The 25,678-nt window shown below is 37.1% G+C and overlaps 2 protein-coding genes across 2 annotated transcripts in view; one reads left to right on the plus strand and one right to left on the minus strand.

Annotated features, from left to right (window-relative positions):
- cdyl (chromodomain Y like) overlaps positions 1 to 15,468 on the plus strand; it is a 142,575-nt gene extending 127,107 nt beyond the window's left edge. Inside the window, exons 6-7 of the mRNA XM_088919616.1 lie at positions 7,312 to 7,455; positions 12,116 to 15,468. Of these exons, the coding sequence (XP_088775742.1) occupies positions 7,312 to 7,455; positions 12,116 to 12,274 (303 nt within the window). The 3' untranslated portion in view covers positions 12,275 to 15,468. The remainder of the gene's footprint in view (positions 1 to 7,311; positions 7,456 to 12,115) is intronic.
- Positions 15,469 to 16,910: 1,442 nt separating this feature from the next.
- Positions 16,911 to 24,436, minus strand: rpp40 (ribonuclease P/MRP 40 subunit). Its single transcript, XM_088918910.1, has 8 exons — positions 24,191 to 24,436; positions 21,873 to 22,017; positions 21,370 to 21,438; positions 20,994 to 21,089; positions 20,020 to 20,145; positions 19,076 to 19,274; positions 17,893 to 18,027; positions 16,911 to 17,346 (listed from the first exon to the last, which is right to left on the minus strand). The coding sequence occupies exons 1-8, from the start codon at positions 24,305 to 24,307 to the stop codon at positions 17,148 to 17,150; spliced, it is 1,086 nt and encodes a 361-aa protein (XP_088775036.1). The 5' UTR covers positions 24,308 to 24,436; the 3' UTR covers positions 16,911 to 17,147.
- Between the last annotated feature and the right edge of the window lie 1,242 nt (positions 24,437 to 25,678).

Below are 25,678 nucleotides of genomic sequence, written 5' to 3' on the forward strand. Positions count from 1 at the left end.
AAACATAGGACTGTAGTAGTTTAATTTTGTAGCAGCAGCAGTGTCAGCAGGAAAGTTTGGAGCACTTCTATTTCACTTTTAACAGAAATACTAATGTGAAAGTGTATTTGTTTCTTGTTTTGGGGGTTCTCTCTGTCCCTGGCCTTCATTGCAATATTTGAACACTATAGTTCTGCACTTGGTTAGAATTTGAGTAACATATTTTCTTTTTTTTTTCCACTGGCTTACTGCAAAGAGAATTCTTCTTGTGATGTCGTCATGCCCAAGAGATAACCTTCATTCGTTGGAGATGCAGTGTTTGGTTACTCAGTTAAATTGGGCATTCTGTAGCAAGCTAATACAATGCTGTAGCTTTGCAGATCTCATTTTGGCTGTCAGAACATTATGTGGACCTGTCTGCAACAGAAAGTTGAAAAAACTCCAGACAAACTTTTGAGTGAAGCTGATGCACATCCTGTTGATTTATTCGTTGTCACTAAGTGATGAATTTCACTGCAGATTTACAAGTGTGGGCAAGCAATGCATTTGAGTAATGTAGTCAAATGCTCTGTTCCATAGCTCTAGTTGTCATTTTAACTTAAGAATTGTCACTTCTCTTTGTAAAACACTATAATAATGTCATGTCTGTAACAGTTAATCATTTCTTGCATTTGTATAGTGATTTTCATTGCAAGGTCTTAATTATCCACCACTAAAATGCAACACCCTTCTGGGTGACGTGTGGCAGTCACTACATATGTACCATCAGCCTCACTACACAGCAGATCGAGTGAAGAAGTAAAGAATTGCTACATCAGTAGAACTCACAACCAGAGCTGGTTTAGGAAACCAGATTGCCCAAGCCTAGAGGGGAAAATAGTCAGGACCTTTATTAACAGATCTACTCTTACAGCTACTGCAAAGGGAACTTTAATGACAACATAACCGTATTTCATGGAATACACAATTATTTTCTGTCGTCTGATACCTCATTTTTCAGGTTAAAAACTACTGGGGAAAAAAGTCATCATATGTTTTATATGTCATTTTACTTGCAACATGTGATTTCAATGTTGACCTACACATGGATGATGGAATACAAATGTTTTAACCTGTTGGGAATATTTTCTTCGTGTAATAAATATATCAAGTATAAATAATTAGCAATCCCTACTGCACGTGTATGTTTTTAGGAAGTAAAGATGTGGAAGTGTTTTGAGTGTCATACTGATCATTCCTGACTGACCATGATGCACTCGATGTGCAGATATAGATGTAATATATTTAAATAAATTAGCAGAGGCTAGTTGTTGTGAAACAGTGTGGTGTTGCTGACGTGGTGAGGTCCTGGTTACTCTATATTCTATTATACCGTCATGGACAGATTTGATTTCTCAACTCAGAAGAGTGAGAGGTGGTATTTGTAAAGCATACTTTTCTGGAGATGCACATGCTGCCCTTGATGAAGATGATTATGCCAGACATAATGACACTCAATTTGAGATTGTTTGAATATGGCTGGGGAAATTCCAGGATAGCCTCACATGAGGTTTTTGAATCTAAAAAGAAACAAGAAACAGGCCCTTCAGCACATCACAGTATGTGCCAGACTTTTAACACGTGTTGATACACAGCATCTGGCAGTTTTCTCAAGGATCCAAATGGATTGAATTCAGGGACAAGACTTGGCAAAACAACTCTGTAAAAAACTTTGTAATGTCACTTCTTAAATATGTATGAGTATTAGAAACAGCTAATTTTAGAAATGCCACCTTTTTATTTCAGAAATTGCGGAAGTGATCTTTTTAAGACCATAATCTTCTGCCTGCATTTCTAATGATAAATTGCTTATTTTAATGTACAGATCACTGCTTCTTAATAGACCAACAGTATCACCCTTTCATTCTTACAGAGTTAGAATGTGGTATTTAAAAAATGTACAAGCTGAATTTGGACATGTTCTTCTGGTACATGGTACATGAGGTTTCTCAGCAGGTGCACGTTACCGAAAAGCAGAGCAGTGCTTCTGTGAAGATGCTGATAGATTCCACGCGTACTGTATAAAAAAAAAAAAGGACCGTCAAAAGGACTGTCAAAATATTTTTTCCCACAGTTAAAAGTAAATAATTATCAGGCTATAAATCTATATTTCAATTAACCTTTCCTGTCCTTTGGAAACTTACAAGTACCTAATCCACAAAAGCTGAACAGAAACGCTGATGTTTTTGCTCATTAAAAACAAAGTCAACATTCCGATTAACATGTGAGGTTCATTGGTCTACAGAAGTTGGTAGGGCTCACATCTGTTGAAGTATTGACATAGTATATAATAAGGATAAGGATACAGTAGATAATCTCAATAGGACTTTATGGAAAGTTAAGTAGGATAGACTTCAGAGCACCCAATATGGCTGAGATCCTGAGTTCAATAGGGATGGATGGGTTTTTTTCCCCCTGACCTTTACCAGTCATGGCCTCCTAATAATTCCCAGATATGAATTGGCTTCATTACTCTGCTTTCCTCTCTACTGATAGCTGATGTGTGGTGAGCGTTCTGGTGCACTTTGGCTGCCGGCACATCATCCAGGTGGGGCTGCACACTGGTGGTGGTGGAGAGGAGTCCCCATTACCTATAAAGTGTTTTGAGTGAAGTGTCTAGAAATGTGCTATGTAAGTGGAAACTATTATTATTATTATTTTGGGGGCATAGCAACAAATGGCCTTGTTAGCCAGTGGCTGTAGACAAGCAGTGAAAAAACATTAAACCAGAATATGATGAGGATAGTTTGTGTGGAGGGAAGTAAACAGATAACATATCAGTAAGATACTGGAAAGCCAAACCACGCAGAGCCTTGAACATAAGCAGGAGGTTTTAAAATCAATCTGAAACCTAAAAGAAAATCCATTTAAGGACTCCCAAGACAGCAGTGATGTGATTATGTACACAATACATGCTCATTATCCTAGCTCAAAATTTTGAGAATATAGTGTCTTAAGTGTAGTTTTGAATACTTTGATGCTGCACTACAAACACACCATACAATGCAGTCATGGAGAATTTCTTAGATGAAAAAGCTCAGTGTTTACAATATTGTGCACATGATGTACATGCGTCAATTCAGGATCAAAGATCACTTCCAAATTCTTTATTTGGGATCAAAGCTCAAACACATTGTTGTCAGCTGATACACTTATAGATTTGGATTTATGATCAAATGTTTTCAGACTTATCACAGCTTCTATCAAAAGTATATATCTTTCCTTGTATATTCAGCATGAACCAAATTGTATGAAGCTGTGGGAGTTATTTTAAGAATGCACTGGTTTGATACAGTACAGTTCTGCTAATGTTTTATGATGAAACGAGACCTTTCCAGTTAATTCACTACATCCTGTCCTGTCTTAGAATTAATGGATATACAGTAACTATTGATGCATAAAATACAGCGGGTGACAGACACACTTGACAGCCACTGTGCTTTGTTCACATGCGGAAAAGAACAACAATTACATTAAACTAACAGTTGGGATCCACAGATTAGAACAGAAGCTGGTCTGTCTGCTTCAATATCAGGGTCTTCCCCTTTTTCTAGCAACAATTTCTTGTAGCAGAAGTACCCTGGCTTTGAAATACCGACAGGGAAGTTTTGACTTTGACTTTTAGGCTTCATGGAATAACATGATTAAATAGCAGTTGCGTCATAATAGATCCACAGTCAAAGTTGTTGTTGTAGCAAATAAGATACTGGTATTGTGGAATCCTGTTCCGCAAACAGAATTAGTTGGCCACAAAAGCAATTTGTTTAGTTTTGCTCTAAAAAAAACATTCAAATTCAAGCACAGTCGAGAAAAGGTTTTTAGCTTCTAAGTCTACCATGTTTCCTAACACTATCTTTAGAATATAAAATGTACAAACACAAATGTATTAAATTTTAATAATGAATGTTTTAGGTTGTGGGGTGTCTGAAAGCAAGAGTCCCTGTTGGAGTTCTGAATGCAAGAGGCGGTGGTTAGAATGTCTTTATATGAACTGGGCATCAGTCTATGCATTTATGTTTTTAGACGAAAAAAAGTGTATAGACGTTTGATATTGATTCATCAAGTTTGATTAATAATTCATGACTGACCAGGAATATAATGACATATTGCGTAAGTAATAAATCACTTCATTAGTGAGAGAACTTGAATGGCCACAGCTGATAAGGTAATTTAACTTGTTGAAAGTCAATCTTGGTGTAATAAATCAAGAATGAAAAACACAGAACAGACAATATGTATTTACCAGGGGAACAATGTCTTCATGCCATTAGTATGTTGAAGACTAGGTTATTATTGTTCGCCATCCCTGCAGAATTAAAATCCATCAATGGTTAAAAGCCACGTTCTGCTCACCAGACTTGCACTCTGTCTCGAACATCCAAGGCATCAGTTGTGATGATGTGTGTCATGTAGGGCTTAGAGGATAGTGAACAGCCACATGCTTGACAAGACTCTACAAAAGACGTGCTAATCTCTGAACCCCCTGTTGAACCCTGTGGATGAAAACTATTAATCAGCATAATGAATTTACATGTCTCCTGTCTGTTCAATAAAACGTTAATGCTCTTGCTAAAGGCTACATTCCAGGTGTTCAATCAGTTATTCACCACTACTTTTTCAAGCACCTTAGCAAGTAATGGAAGACTGGACATTGGTCTGAAATGACTAAAATGAACTTTCTGAATAAAAAATGTTAAGTCATTGCACCATACGAAATTCTTAATGCATACATTTACTTTGATATAGGTGAACACCTTGCTGTAGTTTAGACATGCTTATTTTCTTAAAGAGATTAGATTAGAAAGGGAGCTTTATCACCATGTGAGGCTGCGGAGGATCAGTGTTAAAGTTAATTCCATGTTAAAGCTTTGAAGAAGAAAAACTGAAATGTTTTAGCTACGGAGTCTTCTTCAGGTGTAGAGGAAAGGGAGAGAGCAGATGTATGAGGTAGAGGGGTGGGATGGAGGCAAAAAGAAGAAGGGTGACATCGAAAAGCAGACAGATTCCAGGGGAAGTCTGGATGGCAGCAATCTGTAAATGCATTGAAAGAGTAAACAGATTTGTCAACCACTAAGTGCTGAAGGAGTATATGAAGCATTCTTTTGGATTTTGAAACTTTCTAACATTGAGGCAGTAGTCCTCACTGCTCTGTTTTGTTGTATGAAACAGATGCCTGGACTCTTTCCGTTTTGACAATGTTAAAGGCACGGTGCTTTATGCCAGACAGTCACTAAATGAGATTGCTGGATGAGAACGATCCTCGATGTTCCAAAGGGGCTGTTCATGTGTATGCTGTTGGTTATGTATTTGCAGGCTTCTGTTGCAGGGAACTGTAGACAAGAAGGCTGGTTGAGATGACATTCAGGGGACATTCTGTAAAGGAGCTGTTTTGTTGGATGGTGTTAGTAAAGGTATCAAAAAGTGCAGTTTTGAGTTTGGGTATTCCTCGTGGAGCTGATGTTTCTGGTTCAGATTAGGGCTCTATATCCTCCATAAATGAAAAAGGGCTGCGTTGTAACAGCCTCCTTCTTACAAAATTACAGGTTTTGTCCTTTAACTGTCAACCACACCGATGTTCACAAGCGGCGTTTTTAAGTTAAAACAGCATCCTATATTATTATTCATGCTGTAACTGTTATTTTAGGGGTTTTAGATGATTAAAGATTAATGGATGAAGCACACCAGCGGGGTTGCTTGATTAATGAATCCATAATTGACTAATCAAGTCTGAAACACACATTAAAGCGAGAGTTGAAATGACCTGCGACAGGGAGGTGACATTCTCCTTTAAAATTGCGAGTAAACTTCTAATAAGCTTCTATAAATCAAACTGTGTTTTCAACTTGGAAAAAATGCTTTTCTTTCATGGCTGTACGGATAGCGATATAACCCCGTCTTGTAAATTTTCAATAAAGATGCCTTTTAAAAACTTGGTATCTTTAATTGCAGTTGCATAAATGATCTAGATACTGTTTCGATACGGTTTCCATTATAGAGCTTGTATTGTTCTTCGAGGACCGCTGTGACGGTTATATTACAAGCACCAAAGAAAGTTATTTGTATGGTTACTGAACGGTTTGTGTGAAAATGCGTCTGTGAAATGTGGAACCTAAAATGAATCCATGGATGTAAAGACAACCAACTACGACTGCAGTATACTGTACCGCACGAAACTTTTCAGTGATGATAAAACGGTGGGAAAATGGCTGTGCTAGGGAAATATGACCATTATCTGGCTCACGTACATGCGAGCATTTCTAATTCCCTGGGAATAGACACCAGCTCAAAGAATAAAAGCGAAAGACCTTCTCAATTGTTAGTAAAGTATGTATGTGCAGTTTGCATAGATTGATATTGTAATATTCATGTACGCAGGTGGTACTTCAATGGACTGAGAGAAATCTCCTTCCATCTGTAGTTCCTTAATGGTATCTGACCTACAGTACACATAAAGACCGCTAGAGGGCAATATTTAACAACAAACTCCCTTTAAATACTTTGTCACATTGTAAGACGGTCGATTAATCGATTATTTATTGAACATATGGGAAAATTAACCGATTAAAAGAATGTACCATAACTGATTTTGATTTGAATTTGGTGTTCAATTTTAATAACTTTAAATAGCAACACATAGGACTAAATCCTAAAGCGTCTGCATGTTATCTGTTCTCTAAACAGGCTCTTCAAGTTGACTTCTCAAAATTGAGTGATCGTTCCTTAAAATAAAACAGTTATCTCTGTTGCCTTTAAAGCTCTTTTTAGAATGGTAGAACTAACCTTAAAGTGGCCAGTATGGGAAAAACATGCTCACAAAACTTTAATAATCAAAATATTTTAATAAGTATTTAAGGTAATTGAATTGTAATTGGGCATCATGGTGGCACAGTGGCTAGCATTTGCTGCCTTGAAGCTGTATGTTCTCCCCATGGTTGCATGGGGTTCCTCAATGTGTGCTCCAGTTTCCTCCAACAGTCCAAGGAGGTTAATGGGCTTCTTGGAAAATTGGTCCTGGTGCGGGTCTGTGACTGTTCATGCCTGTGTGTGTCCGGCGAGGGCCTGGCACCTGCCCAGGGTGTATCTTGCCTTGTGCCCGTTGCTTGCCAGGGTAGATTCGAGCTCCCTCAGGACCCTGGATTGGATGAAGCAGCTAGAAAATGGATGGATGGATGAATTGATGAACTGCGAATGCAAATTGTAATGAAAGCAGAGATGAGGTTAACACGGGTTCTCTGTGTTTTTGTTCAGCCTCAGCCCAGTCTGTGACTTTTTTTCCTTTCCCTGTCCCCCCAGGCCAACGAGATGCTCTTCAGCGGAAGGAAGCTGACCGCACAGGAGGCGTGTGCCAAGGGTCTGGTCTCACAAGTGTTCTGGCCAGGAACGTTCACTCAGGAGGTGATGGTGCGCATTAGGGAGCTAGTCTCTTGTAATTCAGTTGTAAGTCATCTTTTAATTTTTTTTTTAATTTCTGACATTTCACACACTTAATTCTACACTCCATGTGGATCGAACAGAATCCAGTTAAATATCTTTCACATCTCCATACACATTTTTCTTTGAAGTTTTTTTTAGTCTCTACAAAAACATTGTTTTATCAGTCTTATCAAGACTGTTCTTGACTTTTTTTTAACATTTACTTCATTTCTAAAATCTTAGCCTCCTTTTATTACCTTACTGCTCTTATTTTATTTATGGCAAAATACCACATGAGCTCGTCTTTTTTTTTTTCTTGATTCAGTGTTTCCTGTAGCACGAAGCAAGAATTCATCTAAACATATTAGTCTGTCCTGGTGTTGGTTGTCTTCTTACTTATCAATAGTGTCTTTACCTAAAGCTCTCAATTAGAAGTGAAAAGGTAAAGAGCTGCAATGGTGATTTTCTGTTTTCCTCTTGGAATAGGCCAGAAACAGCACATTATATGCAAACCAGGTATTCAACATAAGTATGTGTTTTCAGTTAGGCAATTATTCTTTATGAGCAGAATAAAAAACAGCTCATAATCATTTACTGGAATTTTGGTAAGTAGAGAGAAATGTTGATTTATAAGAAACGGTGCACATTTTAATTAAACCTGCAAAAGCATTTCGGCAACTTGCTTTTACATGCTCAAATAATTTTTCATATTTTAAAAAAATATTTGCAAATAAGTTCAGCTGAAAGGAAATCATACTTCTCCCTGCGTAGTTTTAGTGTGCATCGTCCGCATCATGAAAATTGTCATAGGTGCTGATTCAGGTCTTTGTTAAACATAAGAGATTACCTTTTACAGATGCCCAGGGTAGCACTTAATAATGCAGGGTGCCGTGAGAATGACACAGATGGTAAAGTCTGGTGTCCGCAGGAGGTGACCACGTTAACAGTTTCAAGTAAGCTCCGCAGTTACAAGTAAGGTGAAGATAGCATGCTTGGGAACTCAGGATAAAAACTGAGTTTCACTCACATGATTTATCCATTGTGATGACTATGCAGATGCCAAGGGCATAACAGAAATCTTATCAGTCTAGCCTAAACATGAAAATAAATGAATAAAGGTAAATGAACGTACAGCACAACCCAAACCACCACAGGCATAATTGGCACTTTTGCAATTAATGGTCTTGGATCCTCACCAAACCAAGGTGTGGCTCCTCATGGTAATACTGTTTGCTGACAAAATAAATGTTCAAACCTAATCACTTATGTGTTTATCTGTCTTTCTTTGTCTTCTCTGTGTGCACATACATCTACATGTATATGTTTGTGTGTATTAAAACACTTTTAACAGACATCCCAAATTCATGCTAGTCTCAAAATGGGGCCAGTATAACACTGAGCATGACATTACTATTGGCCCAAGTTAGCACGTTTGTAAATTCAGAAATAAGGAAGTGGTATTTTTGTCACACAAGGCACGGAAGTGGGATTAATAAGAATAAAACCTTCTACCATTTTTGAGGGAGATATCATCTTACGCAGATCTGCAGCACAGCGACATTGTGTCCATGGCCTTATCATGGATAGGTTCCCAAAGATGTTAATTGGGTTTGCAGCAACCCCATCACTTTTAGGTGGATTAATGACGGTAATTGTTACTGTGCAGTAGACACACATGATCCCTCTTAATGTCACAGTCTTATTGGTAGTTGAAAATATATCTGGGTTATTCACAGATGCTTCCTTCAATTGAATAGTTCTGCAGAGTAACGATGGTGAATAGATAGAGCCCAGTTCCCTGCTGTCTTTATGTTGCAATGTTCCTGACAGTATTACAAGAGCACCTTTACTCTCTCTTTCAATCAGTGGCATTGCGGCAGTAGAAGAAACAGAAAGTCTGCTTTTCGTGAATGTTCTTTTAAACTCTCAAGCACGCATTTCCAGAGTTTTTGTTACAATTAACAGTGGTAGAAGGAAGGGGTGTAAATTAATCTAAAAATATACATAGTTACAAATTTAGTTACTTACAGTTAGCCTTTATGCTTTCTAGTGCGGGGGCCCTGACTAATTCTGGACCTGGAGTGCTGTCTGTGTGGAGTTTGTATGTTCTCTCTCTGTTCATGTGGGTTTCCTCCGGACGTTGGTTTCCTCCCACTGTTCAAAGACGTACTATAACAAAAGAAGATACAAGACAACTTCTTCTTTAAAAACGTCTGGACATTCTTTTCAATATAGTGACCTGTTTTTAATTTGAAAAATTCCCCTGACCTTCACTCCAATGAAATGTTGTGAAATGAAATTAACAAGACATAGAAAAAGAATCCATCAACCAGATTAAGAACAACAAAAAGTGACCATTCAGCACACCTGTTTGGTAGTTAAGTAGCTAATTTATCAGATGATCTCATTCAGCTGTATCATGAAGGAAGCCAGGGTATCAGTTTCAGCCACATGGCTGGTAGCTTGTTCCATATTGTCACTTTTAAAAACATTTAAAAAGAGTTCAAACATCTTAGGATATAAGGAGAGCGGATTGAACAAACACTGTGATCACTGCTACTTCTGTACTTGCAGTACATGCAGCTGTATTATTAACAGTGGATTTCACTGTAATATGGAAGACAATCATGTCCTTTCTTTTCATATTTTTATAGTTAATTAATGTTTCAATTAAATCAACTGATCAAGCTCATTCTCTCCTTCATTGTAGTAAGCTCATGCTGTGAATGTATTCAGTATGTACAGGCAGTGTTGAAATGCCATATTACACCTCTCCCCATTATAAAAGCACATTTAATCAAAATAATTCATTTGACTTTTTCTGATGTTAATCAGGCTTTCTAATGGCTATTTAAACATAACCCTCACTATGGTTTTCAGTTTTGTTTAGTTTTAGATTGACTTTTTTTTTCGGAAAGAAATGTTAGCAAAATTGGAAAGTTTGCCTTTAAATATTTACTCAACTACTTAAGTATTTTTCCCCTACAGTTATAAGATGCTTTTTGTCAGTTTCTAAATTGCCAAGAGAAAATGGATATTTTATTTCCCTTAGAGATTCACACTGTGGGTTTGTCAGATTGGCTAGGGAGACCTTGGCCTACCAGCACAGTTACAGTAGTGAAAAAAATGTTATCTTTTTGTTTTAATCACTGGGAAAAAGTAACTTGTACACACATGTTTTGTGCTATATTCTGTCTGCAGCATCAGCGTTTGGAAAACAGTGTTATTCCTTTAGTAATATGCTCCACAATCATATGTTTATGGTTTGGAAGAAACAAGAATGTTTCTTATTGTTAGTAGTATAGCAGTTCAAAGTTATGTAATTAAATTAATGCATACCCTACTGTATTAATATTAATCAAACATTAACTATATATAAATTGTTTTAAAAAAACAAATGTGTTCCACAACACAATTTTAAGCAGTTTTATATTATATTACAGCTATGTACTGAAATCCCAGATTTGCTGTTTGAATAATTCAAAGCCAGCAGAATGTGGGTTTATTGACATTGGAGTCAAACATACAGGTCATAGCTATTTTGTTTTCAGAAATTTGCTTAAATCGTTACTGAACTGTAACATGTTTGAATAATATATGACTGTAATAGAGATTAACGAGGCCCATGGTATTAAATTTCAAGAAAAAAGGGCTATGGAAAATATTTTCTGAATGGAGGTTTTGTTCAGTTACTTAAAGAAGTATTCACATATGCAATATTCATATAACGTGATTTTTTTCTCAGTACTTGTAGATTTTCAAATTTGAAATGAAAACTGCATTCACATTAGGTCTGTTTCAAACACTGAAATTAGATGAAAACTTTGACCTGTTAAAACAAAATATAAAAAGTAAAATGCTTAAAAATATTTTTATTAATCTTTTTCTTTATTTAAATTCAGTTGTTTTACATTTCTGATACATTAAAAGGATAAAAGTGTGAAAGTTTTGTTCCTATATCATTTCTTATTCCACCTCTTAATTAAAAATATTAACAATGTATTTTAGACAGAGCTCTCAGTAAAAGTGAAAGTACTAATGTTTTTCAGATGAGGATTGGGTTATCAAAGGGCTTCCCATGAACAAGGGCATGTCGATCCCATCTTTTCAGATTTGTTATCTCATTAAAAAGTATTAGTTTGTCTTAGTTTCTTACAAAAGGCTTGTGCAAAATGAAACAAGTCTTTTTTTATTTTTATTAAAATAGAGCCCTCAATGTTAGAGCATGAGAACAGGTTTTGTAATTCAAATAGAAACAAATGCTATAGAAGTTCACAATAGGAGCCAGGTAAGATCAAAGCTTTACCTTTGATGTAATAAGAGCACAAGTGTGTGTGGCAGGTGGTAGAAGAGGGGTACCCATTAACAGGGCCTCAGAACAGCACTCCTGGAGCCCCTCAGGAAACAGTAATGACTACAGTTGCCTGGACCGAGGCACTGTTTGCGAGTTCCTCTCCTCCTTCCTCCTGCTGTGTGGTCCTCCACCTGCTGCAGCCAGCAGAGGGAATTGGACATGAAGTCTTTTCTTTTTCTTCACTGCGGAGAGTCCTATCCTGTTCCGAAGTCCTGTTCTTCGGTTTCCCCACTTGGCTTTTGTACAGATTAAGGTCGGGAGGGCGGCACACCAAGTGGAAGGGCGGCATCCCCTCATCATAACGGAGAACATTTTGTTTCCCTTCCCTAGGTCCTCCGGGAATCCAAAGCCCTGGTGCGGAACGCCACAAAGGCGGCCTTGGAGCAGGCTAACGACAAAGAGTGTGAGGTCTTAAAGAGGGTCTGGGGCTCACCGCAGGGTATGGACTCCATTCTTAAATACCTGCAGAAGAAGATTGATGAGTTCTAAACCTCAGAACCACTCCCACACCGGGGACTATTGTACGCATTGCAGATGTTCAGAACTGGGGGCAAAACTGATTAGCAGTGCAAGCTAAAAAAAGTGCTCATCTGTAGGTTTGGCAAGCTTGGGAGCCGAGAATAACGGACTGAAGTGAACGCCGTCCAGCGCCTCAGTCTAATGTGCATGGACCTTCTGAGCTGGTACTTCTGACCACACTTTTAGAATTTGGGTGGAAGCAGGAAGCTGTCTTATTTATAAGGGTGGATTAATGTATATTTTTGTATTAGGATGAACAAGCCTTATGATTAAATTCACAGGAAAAAGGAAATTAGAAAACGGGTAACATTGTGTCCTCTTCTGCAAGGCTCCAAAGGTGAAGATGCAGTTTGTACACGCTAAGCGGTGGGCAGATTCATTAGAATGAGATGCCTCTTAAATTCATTGTTTTGCTCCACACAATTCCAGAGTTCAGCGGTCAACTGGCATCTGGAAAAGATTTGTCTCACCATCTTTTTCACCTGCTTTTGATTCATTTGGAAGCCTGAAATATTACTTTCCCAGCATGAAGAAACCACTCACTTATAATGAAATGCCTCTTCTATTCTGCAGTATTAGATAAATGACAAAAATAAACATGTTGTATCTAATTTTAGCTTTTAATGTAGTTTTTTTTTATCTGGTTGTATCCAGTTCATAGCTTACCATTGCTGGGCAAGATGAATATACAAGAGAAAGAGAAAAGGAGTTGTTTTTTGTATTTTTTTTTTTCTCCGTAGGTTGAATATGTTACACCAAATATTTTGTGTTGTGTAAATGTATTTTAGTTTTACTTAGAAATATTTTATTTAATAAGTTAAAGAAGAAACACTCACATTATTCAGATTCCTTCCAAGAAAACTAGAGAAAAAAAGCTTCCTTATCTTGATGCAATACATTCTTTGTACTGTTTTTCATTGTAACACCAAGGGCTAGAATCTGCGTTGGTAAGGTCCAAAGTAACACCTTTTCTACACTACCCTTAAAGCTGAACCTGCAGTTCAGTGAACTGTAGTGTTGCACTGTTGATTATAGTACAAGCTTATCTGGTCATGTTAGCAATACAGTAATGTATTTATAAAGGCAGACTGGGCAGCAGTACCCTTGCTATCAAGAAGTGAAGTGTTTGAAGTGTTTTGTTGCTAATTGGGCTACATTTGTAATTTGATTCCATAATCATGAAGTCTTTAGATTTTATATCTTTTTAAAATGTCATTTTTGTTGGGAGCTGAAAAAAATCCTTAAAAGTTTGTTGTGTGTATAAGCGCAGTAAAACAATTGGAAGATTTTGGCTGATTTGTTTTGTACAAAAATCAGATTTTAAGAAATACAGAGCAAAAATCACAGTAATCCATACTGTATTTATGTATTCCCATTTCACAAAAGAATCTGCAATTCTCAGGGTCAGAATGTAAAGTCATTCATATTTAATCGTAATAATATAGATTTCACAAAAGAATTTTCAATATATTCACATGTACAATGGCTCATTGTGTATTTAGGGACATAATTTGAATGTCAACAAGTTGGCCTACAAATGTAGCTCTCAAGCTTCCAAACTAATGAACCAACTAGACATTTGAGTTTTACTATACAATAAATAAATATTAGGTAACAGATTTAATTAATATCCAAGACAGTTTTGTATTATTCTCAATTTCTCATGGAATACTTATTTATGGTAATGGTCAGTAAGTAAAAACCCATTGTGCCTTTTGAAGCTATATATAGTTGAATGCATTCTCTGCAAAAACAAACAAGTTTATAACGAGATATTTCTGCTCATTCTTAGGGCTCTATGTGAATTCTTTGGTGAATAATACAGGTCTAAAAAGGAAGTATAGGTCTAATTTTGAATTTGATAAAACACATTAGTTTGCACACTAGTACCCAGGAGATTGGAGTGGGACTTTGAAGTCCATGTGAAAAAGAAAGAAGGAAAAAACAGGGAAGATCTTGTGGCATGAATAGGTTATCCCATCAGAGTAAGAACTGTTGCCAATGGAGATGAAGAAAAAATAAATAAAAATGGCACTTTGATCAACTCAGAAATGAAATCCGTTCTTGCTTGTCTCATTTACATTTGTAAATGATGGACAAACCTATTTACAGTACAAACAAGCACAATTTTTAAATCAAGCTCAATATTACCAGACCATTAATTACCTGAAATTCAAGGTTTAATTGAAAATTGTTTGAAGACTAATGACTAGTAATGCAAAATACAGAATTTGAGTCTTTGTCAAACAGAGAAACTAAAATACTGAAAAATTAAAACTGGATATACCTTAGCTTTCATTGCAAGGATTGCATTTATTTATTCAGGGTATCCAAGTTCAAAGGGGCAACAACTAGTGTCTGGCTGTAGATATCAAGTATACATATTAATTAAGTTGAAAGAAATGAACCCTTACTTTTAGAAGAGAATGTCTGGACAATTCCAGTATTATTTTTTTTTTAATCTAGGTAGTGACTTCACATAAAGATTTTTTTAAATAAATTGGAAACAGTTTCTGTCTCTCCTGCATTCTGGATGTAATCTAACAAGTCTTTTATTGTTATAATCGTAATTCGGGATACAGAGAAGGATCATGATTAGGAGATAGGATTCTCTCTTAGGAGATTGTCTGAAATAAGGGTAATTAAACATGGTGACTTTGGACTCTCTCAACATGGAATCTATATGGCTCTGTCTATATATATATATAGCACATTATTTATAAATATGGCATTCAAATCCCACCCTAATGTACATAGACATATTCTGCATTCCTTTGAGGAGTGGGTATTGCTCTCTGACTGCAGGTATCGAAAACTACCTGAGGTTTTTTTGAATTTATCTTGCTGAATGTATGGCAGAGGGGAGTATAAGAGATCCTTTAAATCAAACCTTATTTTTGTACAGTCAAGAGGTTTCTATTTGAACTGACCCCCCACCCCCTCCCCTTCCATTTGCAGCACTGTACAGTCTGTATATCTGCCTTCCTGGATTCTTGGTACAGTATTTTTTCATTTGTGGGACCTATTTTTTGTTGAGTAGTTTGAAACTATAAATATAAATATATATATGTACTGTACAATCTGTAAAGTTTTTATAGATTAATAAGTAAAATATTCAGCTGTGAAAACAAAACTTGTTAAAATAAAATTATTTCATACATTATATACAAAATGTGTGTTTTGTGTGTGATAATGAGAATAACCCTGTGTGAAAGGTCAATAACCCAGCTATATCAAGTTGCAGTTTTACTATCTCTAGTGGAATTTGCAAATGTTTGGGAAAAACAGTAGCCTGTTAGTTTAAAGAGCTGGCAGTCTGCGATTATAAAATCATCTCGCTCTCATCATGAATAGCAATAATTCTCTAGTACTGTAGATCTCATGATGTCTTCAGAATTTCTATTCACATTTTTTGAGAAATGGAAAATTTACAATGGCATCCTTTACTTAAAATGTTAAAGAAAACCATTGATATATCGCTTAATTGCCTCCAATTATTAATAGCTTGTGATATGCTAAGGAGAATGAACTAAGATGCTATCACTTTTAACTCAGCAGAAAGTGTGTACAATGTTACTGCTGGCAAGATAACACCAATAGAATACTAAAAATGTATTTTATAAACTGAAATTAATGTTTTGATTTTATTATGCAGTTTTCTGCAATTAAGCACGTGTTTCTATTCTTAATCATTTGGAATACCGTTCCTTACATATATGCCTCTAAGCTGTCCTACCAATTTTAAATAATATTTCCAGTATGATACCCAAACTCTGTAATGTACATGCAGGAATGTACACGAGAGGATTTGATTCTAAAAGGACATGTAGCAAAACAAATTGTATTTAGGATTTTACTTTACTAACGTGGAGAAATTCACTGACTGTTCAAGAATCAGCATGAGGTTATAGACTAAATTTGCTGCAACAAAAGAAAAGGTTTTCTTGTGAATATTAATTTAAGAAAATAGGAAACTACAATCAGTACATTTAAATAGAAACTCAAAGTAACCTCTGTTGTGTCTAATTGAAACTGCAAAGACAAGCTTGTGTGAGAATGCAGCAACACTTTGAAAATCAGAACATTTCTTTTCTTCCAGCAAGTCAGAGAATGAGAAGACAAAAAAATACCTGCTAAAGAATCAATCTGATACATCGGCATATAGGAGGTTACTTGTGTTGCTGACACAATAACATATTTTGGCTACTGTCCAATACTGAGTGTTTCTTGATCCAGTAAAATTCTTAGGATCACACAGACTTCCAACATCTGCACATACAGTACTGTATAACAGAACTCATCGTATAGGCTGATACTCATAATCATCCAAATACCATGTTACCACTGATCATAAATGTTGTCTTCGATTCTGTGAATGTACTGAATTTCTTAACACATCCTCCTTTGAGAATAATAATCAACCTTGAGCCTTTTTACAGCTGAACAAGTCTGATGGTCAGGTATTCCATCAGAGAACCATCCTTAATTTCCTTGATATCGTTCTCCTACATCCTAATTGAGTTACTTGTGAAATATAACTTCCCAAGAACAAAATAAATATGTATAGTAACACTGAGTGGTAAAAAAAAAAATAGGATGAACATGCTTCCATTGAACAGAGGACAGTTTAATTTCAAAACAGAATTAATGTGCAAAATAAATACAAGTCTTAAAAATACAATGTATAGGCCATCAAAGTACTGCAAATAAATTCTGCATTGTAAGTTAGATCCCAAAGTATGAAGCCTGAAACAGTGTTTCTGATAAGACACAGCATTCAGGACTGATACACTGAGATATTACAGAAAAAAAATGAAAAATGGAAAAGAGTTAAAGTGTTTTGTTAAGGTGGACATGCATCATGAGCCCCTGTTGCCATGTATAACCAGTAATCATCGTTTCTGAAGATGACAAAGCTATACATGTTTTCTCCTCCTTTGTGGAAACCATGCTCAGCTGTGCTCCAGGACACTGGGCTGTCTGAAAAGCCATGCACTGTTAAAGTTGACCAGGGTGCAAATTTCGGCTCATCAAAATAGTACCTAACAAGAAAAAAGCAAACAGTTAAAAAAAACAGAACTTAGTTAAATAACACAAAGTAAAGAAACCACAGTATATAAGATGTCTGTTTGGTGGAGGTTGCAATAAATGTTGAGCCAACTGAAGTAACATCTTACTTACTCATCCCTACAAGTCAAAGTATCTTCTTCAGAGCAGGTAGTAAACATTAGAAGAAAGTCATAAAAAGAATATTGACCTACATGCACTAGCTCAACCATTACATCAGGAGGTGGCAACAATTTTTTTAAGGGGTTGTGCTGTTACTGATGGTTATTTGTTACTGGCAGAGAAAAATATTGCAACAGATAAAGGAACTATAAAACAAGAACATTTAAAATACATAAGCAGTTGATGTGGGTATATCATAAATGCTGCATTACTTTATTTGCTTCAACATCACACCAAAACGTAGGGAGTTAATAGTAGTTTAGGAACAACAGAATAATGTTGTTCACAAAAAACTGATGCACAGTTATGAGAACCTTTTTCCTGAACAACACAATGCATATTTATGATCTCCATCTTACCGTATCTCTTCCAGTAACTGGTAAATATTCTCTGGGAGCAGAAAACCAGTCACAGTACACAGACAGGCCTGCCCCACTATGATTCTAGGGTCAGGACAGCAGTATGTAGACAGGAAACTGGAAGCTTCATTGTTGCTGAAAACAGTAAAACAGTTATTTACACCTTGTAGCCAAGTTACTGCACTGCCATTACAAGTTATGAAAAGAATTACATTTTTCAATAAATATGTATAGAGTGTAGAGTATACACATTCTACAAAAATTAATGTAACGGCTTGCTTTTTAAATTTATTTTCCCTCACCTTCTTGTTAATTTTTTAAAAAAGTAATTATCTCACAAGTGACACTAATTTGTAATGCATTACTTGTTAACAGTAGCCTTCTCCAACACTAGTACTAAAGCCCATCAGATCAGTTAAAGACATGCTGCCCAATACAGACCAGGACTGTAATTGCCTTTATAACTAGGATATGTTTCTGTCAGGGCTGTTAATGCTGGTATTCACCCAGAAATCAAAGAGGAAGCCAAACACTTCTTTAAAACCTTGAAGTGTTATTTACATAAGAAAATGAGCCGCTTTGGTGCTAGAGTTTCAATGGGACTGGTGATGAGGATATGACACAGAACTGCTGAAGACTTCCATTTTGTGCACTTGGCAAAAAACATTTAGGGGAAAGTGGGCACTCCCATGAAAATGAGAGGCTTTACATTCAAATGTAAAATTGTAACTCTTTTTCAAGAATCGTAAAAATCCCAAGTAAAACATGCCAACCAAGTAAATATTGTTAAACACTCTCAGGTAGTTGTTAAATTCTGACAGCACTTAAAATGGCATATCAACCAAAACAACGTAATGGTTTAGTTTAAGAAGCCTTTGTACCAGTGGTCTAGACAGCGTGGATGATTCCTTTTTAAAATACAGGATTAAGCATAGAGTGGAGAGAAAGCAGGCAGCACAGAAGTGCAGTGGTTAGCTTTGCTGCCTCACAGTGCTGGGGCCCCGGGTTCAATTCCAGACCCGGGTGGCTGTCTTTGTGGAGTCTCTATGAATCCCTTTAAAATGGATGGATGAAGAGGACACACATGAAATCTAAATTAACCACAGGTGAAGAACGGAAACCTATAATTAAAAACTAAAAATGCCAAATTTTAAACTGACTATAGAGGGATTTCCTAACTTACCATTCAATCCCAGCTGTGACAGCACCCAGCCACTCTACGAACTCCTGGGAATCACAAGACTCCTCTGCTTTCCCTTTCAAGTGTTTGGAGTGAACGACAGGACACGGCACATCGCTCAGTGTCTGTGTGGAGACTGAAGGCTTGTACTCCTTGTACTGATAATCAGTGAAGCAAGACGCTAGTGGGCATCCTTCCTCATCTTAGTGAAATAAGAAGGAAATCGTCAGTTCTACTGAAAAATTACAAAACAGAGTGAATTACCTAAAAAATCCTCCTCAGGTAGCTCCTTCTCCTTCAAAGTTAGAGCCTTGCAACCTTTTTAAGTTAAATGCCAAGTTATTTTACTCCTATTTTTTTAGAAAAACACATACAAAAAAGCACAACAAAGTAAACCTTACGTTCTTTATGGCGGTGGATGATTATAAACCCTTCTGTTGTTTTTTTAACCAAAGAGTTTGATGTTATTAATATAGCGAGAGATAATTTAGCATTTGGTAGAGAATTTGCAGACTCATAATTCAAAAGGGAGTACAGAACGTACATGAAAACTGGTAAAAGAGGCTGTAAACTAAACACAAGGTGCTGGTACAATAAGGTAGAGTATGATGGTTTAACAAAAAACTATGGCTCACTTGGACACACCCAAAAATAAATGGACATACTGAAGTTCAAAACAAACTGACAAGTCTGTGTTGTTGATGGATTTTTTATTATAAAGTAATTTAGTGCTTAGACTGTAACTGACCAATACAGGCCAAAAGGCTTCCCCTTGAAGATTGTTTTTATGTATAGTAATTGACAAAGGGACCTGACAAGCACAGGAAATGAGGAAAAAAAGATATAAACCATGCTATTTTGCTAAGCTCTGGTAATAACTGTGTGTAAAGCATGAATAATCTGCTGCAGCTGTAGCTACACCAGAGAAACGTCTTTTGTTTCTTTACCTGGCTTGTGCTTTGCCATTAGGAAATCACTTCTAAGCTGCACCTTTTCCTTCAGAGCCCACATCACACGTTTATACTTGTTTGTGCCAGGAGCCAAAGACTTATCAGCGAGATCAATGGTAATAACTGGGAAAAGGGAAACAAAATTAGATCCATGGAAGAAGAAAAGGCATGAATACACTGAAAAACTAACAAGTAATAGATTTATTCCATGCTGAAAAGAGAAGAAAGGAAACACAACGTTTCGGCTGTGGAGCCTTCTTCGGGTGTGTGTAAAAAACTAGTTCATCACAAAGAATTACAAATATTGAACACAGTTTTTGGTGCTCTATGACCTGCTTGAATTAAACTCAAATGTATGAGTTTCTGTAAAACAATTCTATATTGTATACCGTATATACGTTGTCACAAAAAACACAGTCTCCAGCCGTAAACTTACAAAAATAAGGCAAAAGCAGTGAACGTGAGGAGTGAAAATCACATTATTATACAACATTAAAAAGAACACCAAAGCAAAGCTAAAATAAGAGAAATTACATTTACTATTTAATAAACAAAAGGATTTGGAAACCTGGAGAAAAAATAAATTGCTGCCTCATAGTATTGGAGCCCTGGGTTCAATTCCTGGAGTGCTGCGTGGAGACTGTATGGTTTCCCTGTGTTCAGAAAGGTGCTCCAGTTTCCTCTCATGCTTCAAATACATACTGGTAGGTTTACTGGCTTCTGGGAAAACTGGGTCTAGTGTGAGTGTCTGCATGTCTGCGTCTGCCCTGTCATGGACTGGCGTGTCATCCAAAGTGTATCCTGCCTGCACCCAATGCTTCGGGCCACTATCCGGATTGGATAAGCAGTAATTGAAGGTAAAGGAGACTTCAATATAAAGAAGACCTCTTTCAAACATATAGTATGCATGTGCAACCTTGCCAGTATGCATTTCCACCACCTTGGCACAGCACAGCCAAGCCACTACTCACCATATCTCACAGGCACCTTGTGGTTATACTGTGACGGTTGGCCCTCCAATCCCAGGTCCTCGTAGGTGTCTTTATCAAGAGATAAAACTAGTTTTCCTGCAATTAAAAGGCATTTTAGTTATTAAGACAATCATAGAAAAACTACCCGAATAACAAGATGTTTTCACTTTTCCTCCCTTTACTTCTGTTCCTACGCCTAAAAACAGGTATTCTGTGTTACAATTGAGAGCATTTCACACATTTACTGCTCAAGTATGGCACAGGGTCGTACACAGGATAAAAGGATTACAAAAAATCAACATATGGACTTCACGGACAGGCATATTCATGGAGTTCTGTCTTTCATGAAGTGTAAAATTGTCTTGATCTATCTTACCTGTTGGAAGAAGTGCAAATGAGTTGTCTTGGTCTATTCTGGTTTTGTATGACAGAGCACAGAGGGATCCTGCAATTATACAAAAACTTTCACATCACATGTAAGAGTCAGAACTACAGACATCAGGCACACTGAAAAGGGCACTCACACATACAGAGGACTGCATAAGTTTCCCACAGATTCCAAGCATTGTGCATAAAATGCCTACATCTAACTCAGTATAACACACAAGGCCAAGCAACCAGATAATGTCTGACAATAATCACTGTCATAGTATTCCATTTTGCATTTGGTGTGCATATAGTATCCATATTGATGCACTGTGAAGAACACTGTGTCTTAGGAATTTAAATTAGTTCACATGAACCAGCAGACAGATTTTGTCTTTAGGGAATCAGAAGTGGTGTGACTTCAATGTCTTTCTCAGAATGAATCATGGGAATAAACGACTGAACCAGACCACTAATAAATTCAAACTCCAGTGAATATTAAAACAGGTTTACCTGCTTTCACCTGCTTTTCAAGAAACTTCTCTTCCAGTATTTTATAGATGGGGAAGTTCTTCACCAAATAATATTTTGCCATGCTATTCACAATGCTTTTTAGTCCCGATGGTAGTGTTCCACACTCGGGAATTAAAACAGAAACCTGTTAAAAAGAGCAATCAAAAGGGATAATTTAGGATACACAATTCCTATTTGTCAGATTTTTAGCAAAAGGCACAAAATGCATATGAATGGGGTGCAGCACCAACTTGTATTGGCTATAAAAAACAAAGGAAGAAGAGGGTTAATCCACACTGAAAATAGAAACATTCTGGCCCTTGAGCCTTCTTCACACCTGGATATTTTTCAGCATGGGGGAAAGTAACATTTACTTGTACCAAAATGCATACAGCATGCACACAATTGTTTCTGCCAGAAAACAACTTCCCCTGACCAATCATTTCCACAGTCCACACTGATACAAAAACAGTTTAATCTTAATTTCTGCTTCATTTCTGTTCGTTTTCGGGAGGCAGCTGGTTCTACTGTCCCAACACACTAAAATCACCTTTGATTGGTGTTAGTAAATCCACAAAAGTGATTATTATGTTTTCTAAAGGATGGTTTGAAAAACAGAAATTCAATTCAGATTTCTGACACAATGGAGTTCATAAGATGCGTACAATGAAAATGTGCATGTCAAACTAATTTACACTATAACACAAGAATTTATAAAAACAACCTGTTTTCTAAGAAACCAATTTGTTGCTTTTAAGTGACAAAACTGATGGCACAACAGTGCACCTATGAACCTTAAAAATATTCATTTTTTTGTAATGTATTTTCATGATGTAGAAAAATATTGTAGAAGAACGTAAGAAACGTTACAAATGAGGGAAGGCCATTTTTGCCAATATATTCATTTGGTTGGTCATAAGTCAATCCAAGGATCTTATCCAGGCATTTTATGGCAGAGCAGATGGCATCAGAAGCTTGTTCCAGACACCCTTTTGTGTGAAGAAGTGCCTCCTGTTCTCAGTTTAACCTGCACTTCTGCTTAGACTCCACTTATGTCTCCGATTCATGTTTCAGCGTTAATTCTGAAGAAGCACATAGGTTAACTTTGCTAGTACTTCTGATGATACAGTGGTGCAGAGGTTAGCATTGCTGCCTTGCAGTGCTGGGGCCCTGGGTTCAATTCCTAAGGTGATATCTGTGTGGAGTTTATATGTTCTCTCTGTGTTTGTATGGGTTTCCTCTGGGTGCTCTCAGACCATAGACATACTGGGTTAATTAGCTCCTGGGAAACTTGGCCCTGGTGTGTCTGTGTCTTTGCAGTCTTTATAAAAGCCAATATTTTATGGAGTTTTTAATGAAAGTTCGGGAGGAATGAAGGCAGCCGCGCTCATTCGACACAGCTGCTGCAATTCTCACTAATCCTGACGTAAGCAACCGGTCTCCATAAATATCAAACGTCACCCTCTCCTCTTCCTCGTTCGTTTTCTGCATCCCTCCTCCACCCCCTCTCCAGCTTTGCAGCTACCCCATTGGTCGCATGGGGGTCCTATCCTCCCCGTCCAACGGCCGGGAGGTTAGCCCTCAGCCAAGCGGGTTACGCCAAATCTCCACATCACAATAAACGATTCTAATTTCTCCCTAGCTTTCGGCTGCTGTCATTCCTCGTGAATTAACGTTTTCAACGTAGGTTACAAACAGCATTTCTGTCTGACGTCACCGTTTGCTGTTTCTGTCACCCGAAGATTAATTTCCTGATGACATCTGTGTCTGAACTAAAATTGTCCTTGCAAGTTCTACAGCCTACGACTCTCAGTATTTTTTTTACTTGCAGTGCAAGATGCATACACTCTTATTATATTTAAATACTGTAAGAAACCAATCTACCAGGAATACATAACGAAATCAGACTTCAAAAGGTGCCCTGGAATCACTTAACAGATAAGACTCTAAATTACCGGTAGGATTTCTCGAATTCTGCTAAATCAAAGACGTAAGCACATGAGTGGAAGAATATCAGGAACATAGAAAAAAAGACAGAGATGATGCGGTATACACGAATTCTGCTTATATTCTGCTCTGGTGGTTTGGAATTCTGGAAGTTCTGGCTCATACTGTAGGATTTCTTTTCATTTCATGCAGCTGTTCCCTGGAGACAACATACTGTAAATCAGCGCTTAATCTGTATAGCCTTTTAGAGCAAACTGTCTTATTAGAAGCGACCGAATGCTTTTACTCTTTTGTAAAGTAAGCATATTAAAATGTCACCGTCTATTTTTGCGTCTGCAAAAAACATCACGTTTTCAACACTCACCACTCACCTTGTAGTTAAAATAGTGACCGGCCACGTGTACGTCATGACGTGACTTTTCATTCAAGAAATTCGATTTCTCACACACCAGTAAATGCCTTGGACACTTCTCCAGGTCAGTCAACATTGTTAGTCACCAGCAAAAAACAGTGCCTTCATCAATGTGATTCAACGCGTTGCTTCGTTTATGCAAAAGCAAGACTCAAGATGAGACGCATTTCCTCCTCTGTTTTGGTTCTTTGACTACTTTGTACACGCGCCTTTGAGTTGCCAATGGTAGTCTGTAAAATGACGCAGATGACATCACTTCCTGTCGCGTGCTTTCTGCTGCGAATATGACCTGCGAATCTGCGCCTTACGTCACTAACCTCGCACGCAGTTGCTGATGCTGTGTAGTTTTTCAAGCGCAGGTCCTGCGCAAACACAAACGTCTTCATGGTGTTATAGCTGTCGATGCAGCAAACTCTGGGATACACAACCCTTGAGCTTCAATACAGGTTATGTAGTACAGCAAACCGCTTAGGAAGCACAAACTATATATTCTATTAACACATATAACATATTTTCGAATGTCCCTGATACTTTTATCCAAATCATCTTAAATGTATATATTATATAGATTTATACATTTATACAGCTAGACATTTTGCAATAATAGTAAATTTCTTTGCTCAACTGTACAAGAGCAGAACCCCGCGTAAGAAGTGAGTCCACAATATTTGAGTTATACTATAAACTGGAGGTTTAACCAGTGCTCCATACAGTCATACAGTACATCGTCTATGTGCGGTAATGTGAGTGACAAACAAGAAACACCTTCGTAAGAAGGAAAGCGAGAAACCATAAAAAATAGTACTTTTGTATTTAAGGAGGGCTTTAAAAAATGCGGCTTTCAAACCTGAGACGTCAATGTTTGCAGGGCCGTATTATCCAAAGACTGCCAAAGACGTACGAAAATTAAACGGTTTATGGAGAAATTTTGATGTTTTTATGATTATGATAAAACTGTAACAAATATCTCTTCTTCAATAAATATGTTTTTGAACAAAATACTAAATTTGGATTACCTATCTACCCATTGAATTCAATACACTCTTAAAAATGCCTCCATCTACAGGACATAGGAAACAGAGGTTGCCCAGGACCCAGGAGGACTTTAATTCAGCTCAGACTGAAAGTGTTGGAACATGCCCACAGAGCTTGTAACATGGGACAATATATAGAGTATCTGTGTTTTTGAATGTAAAACAATATAATTAAATGTTTTCAAACTACAGGGGAGCATTCAGCCTACTGTATCTACTGTAGTGGGTTTGGCTTTTAGTAGCTAGTGGATCTCATCCAGTGATACTTTTCCATTGTCATTGTTTATTGTGTAATCCAGAAAAATGTACATTGTCCTTGTTTCCATGTGTTTAGGTATGGATGTTAGAGAAGAAGGATGTGGCTTTGATATGGGACTGCTACAGTAAGTCCTCTTAATTCTTGTTTTAGAATT

Source organism: Atractosteus spatula, chromosome 6, assembly GCF_055471065.1.
Source record: "Atractosteus spatula isolate fAtrSpa1 chromosome 6, fAtrSpa1.hap1, whole genome shotgun sequence".
Lineage (NCBI taxonomy): Eukaryota > Metazoa > Chordata > Actinopteri > Semionotiformes > Lepisosteidae > Atractosteus > Atractosteus spatula.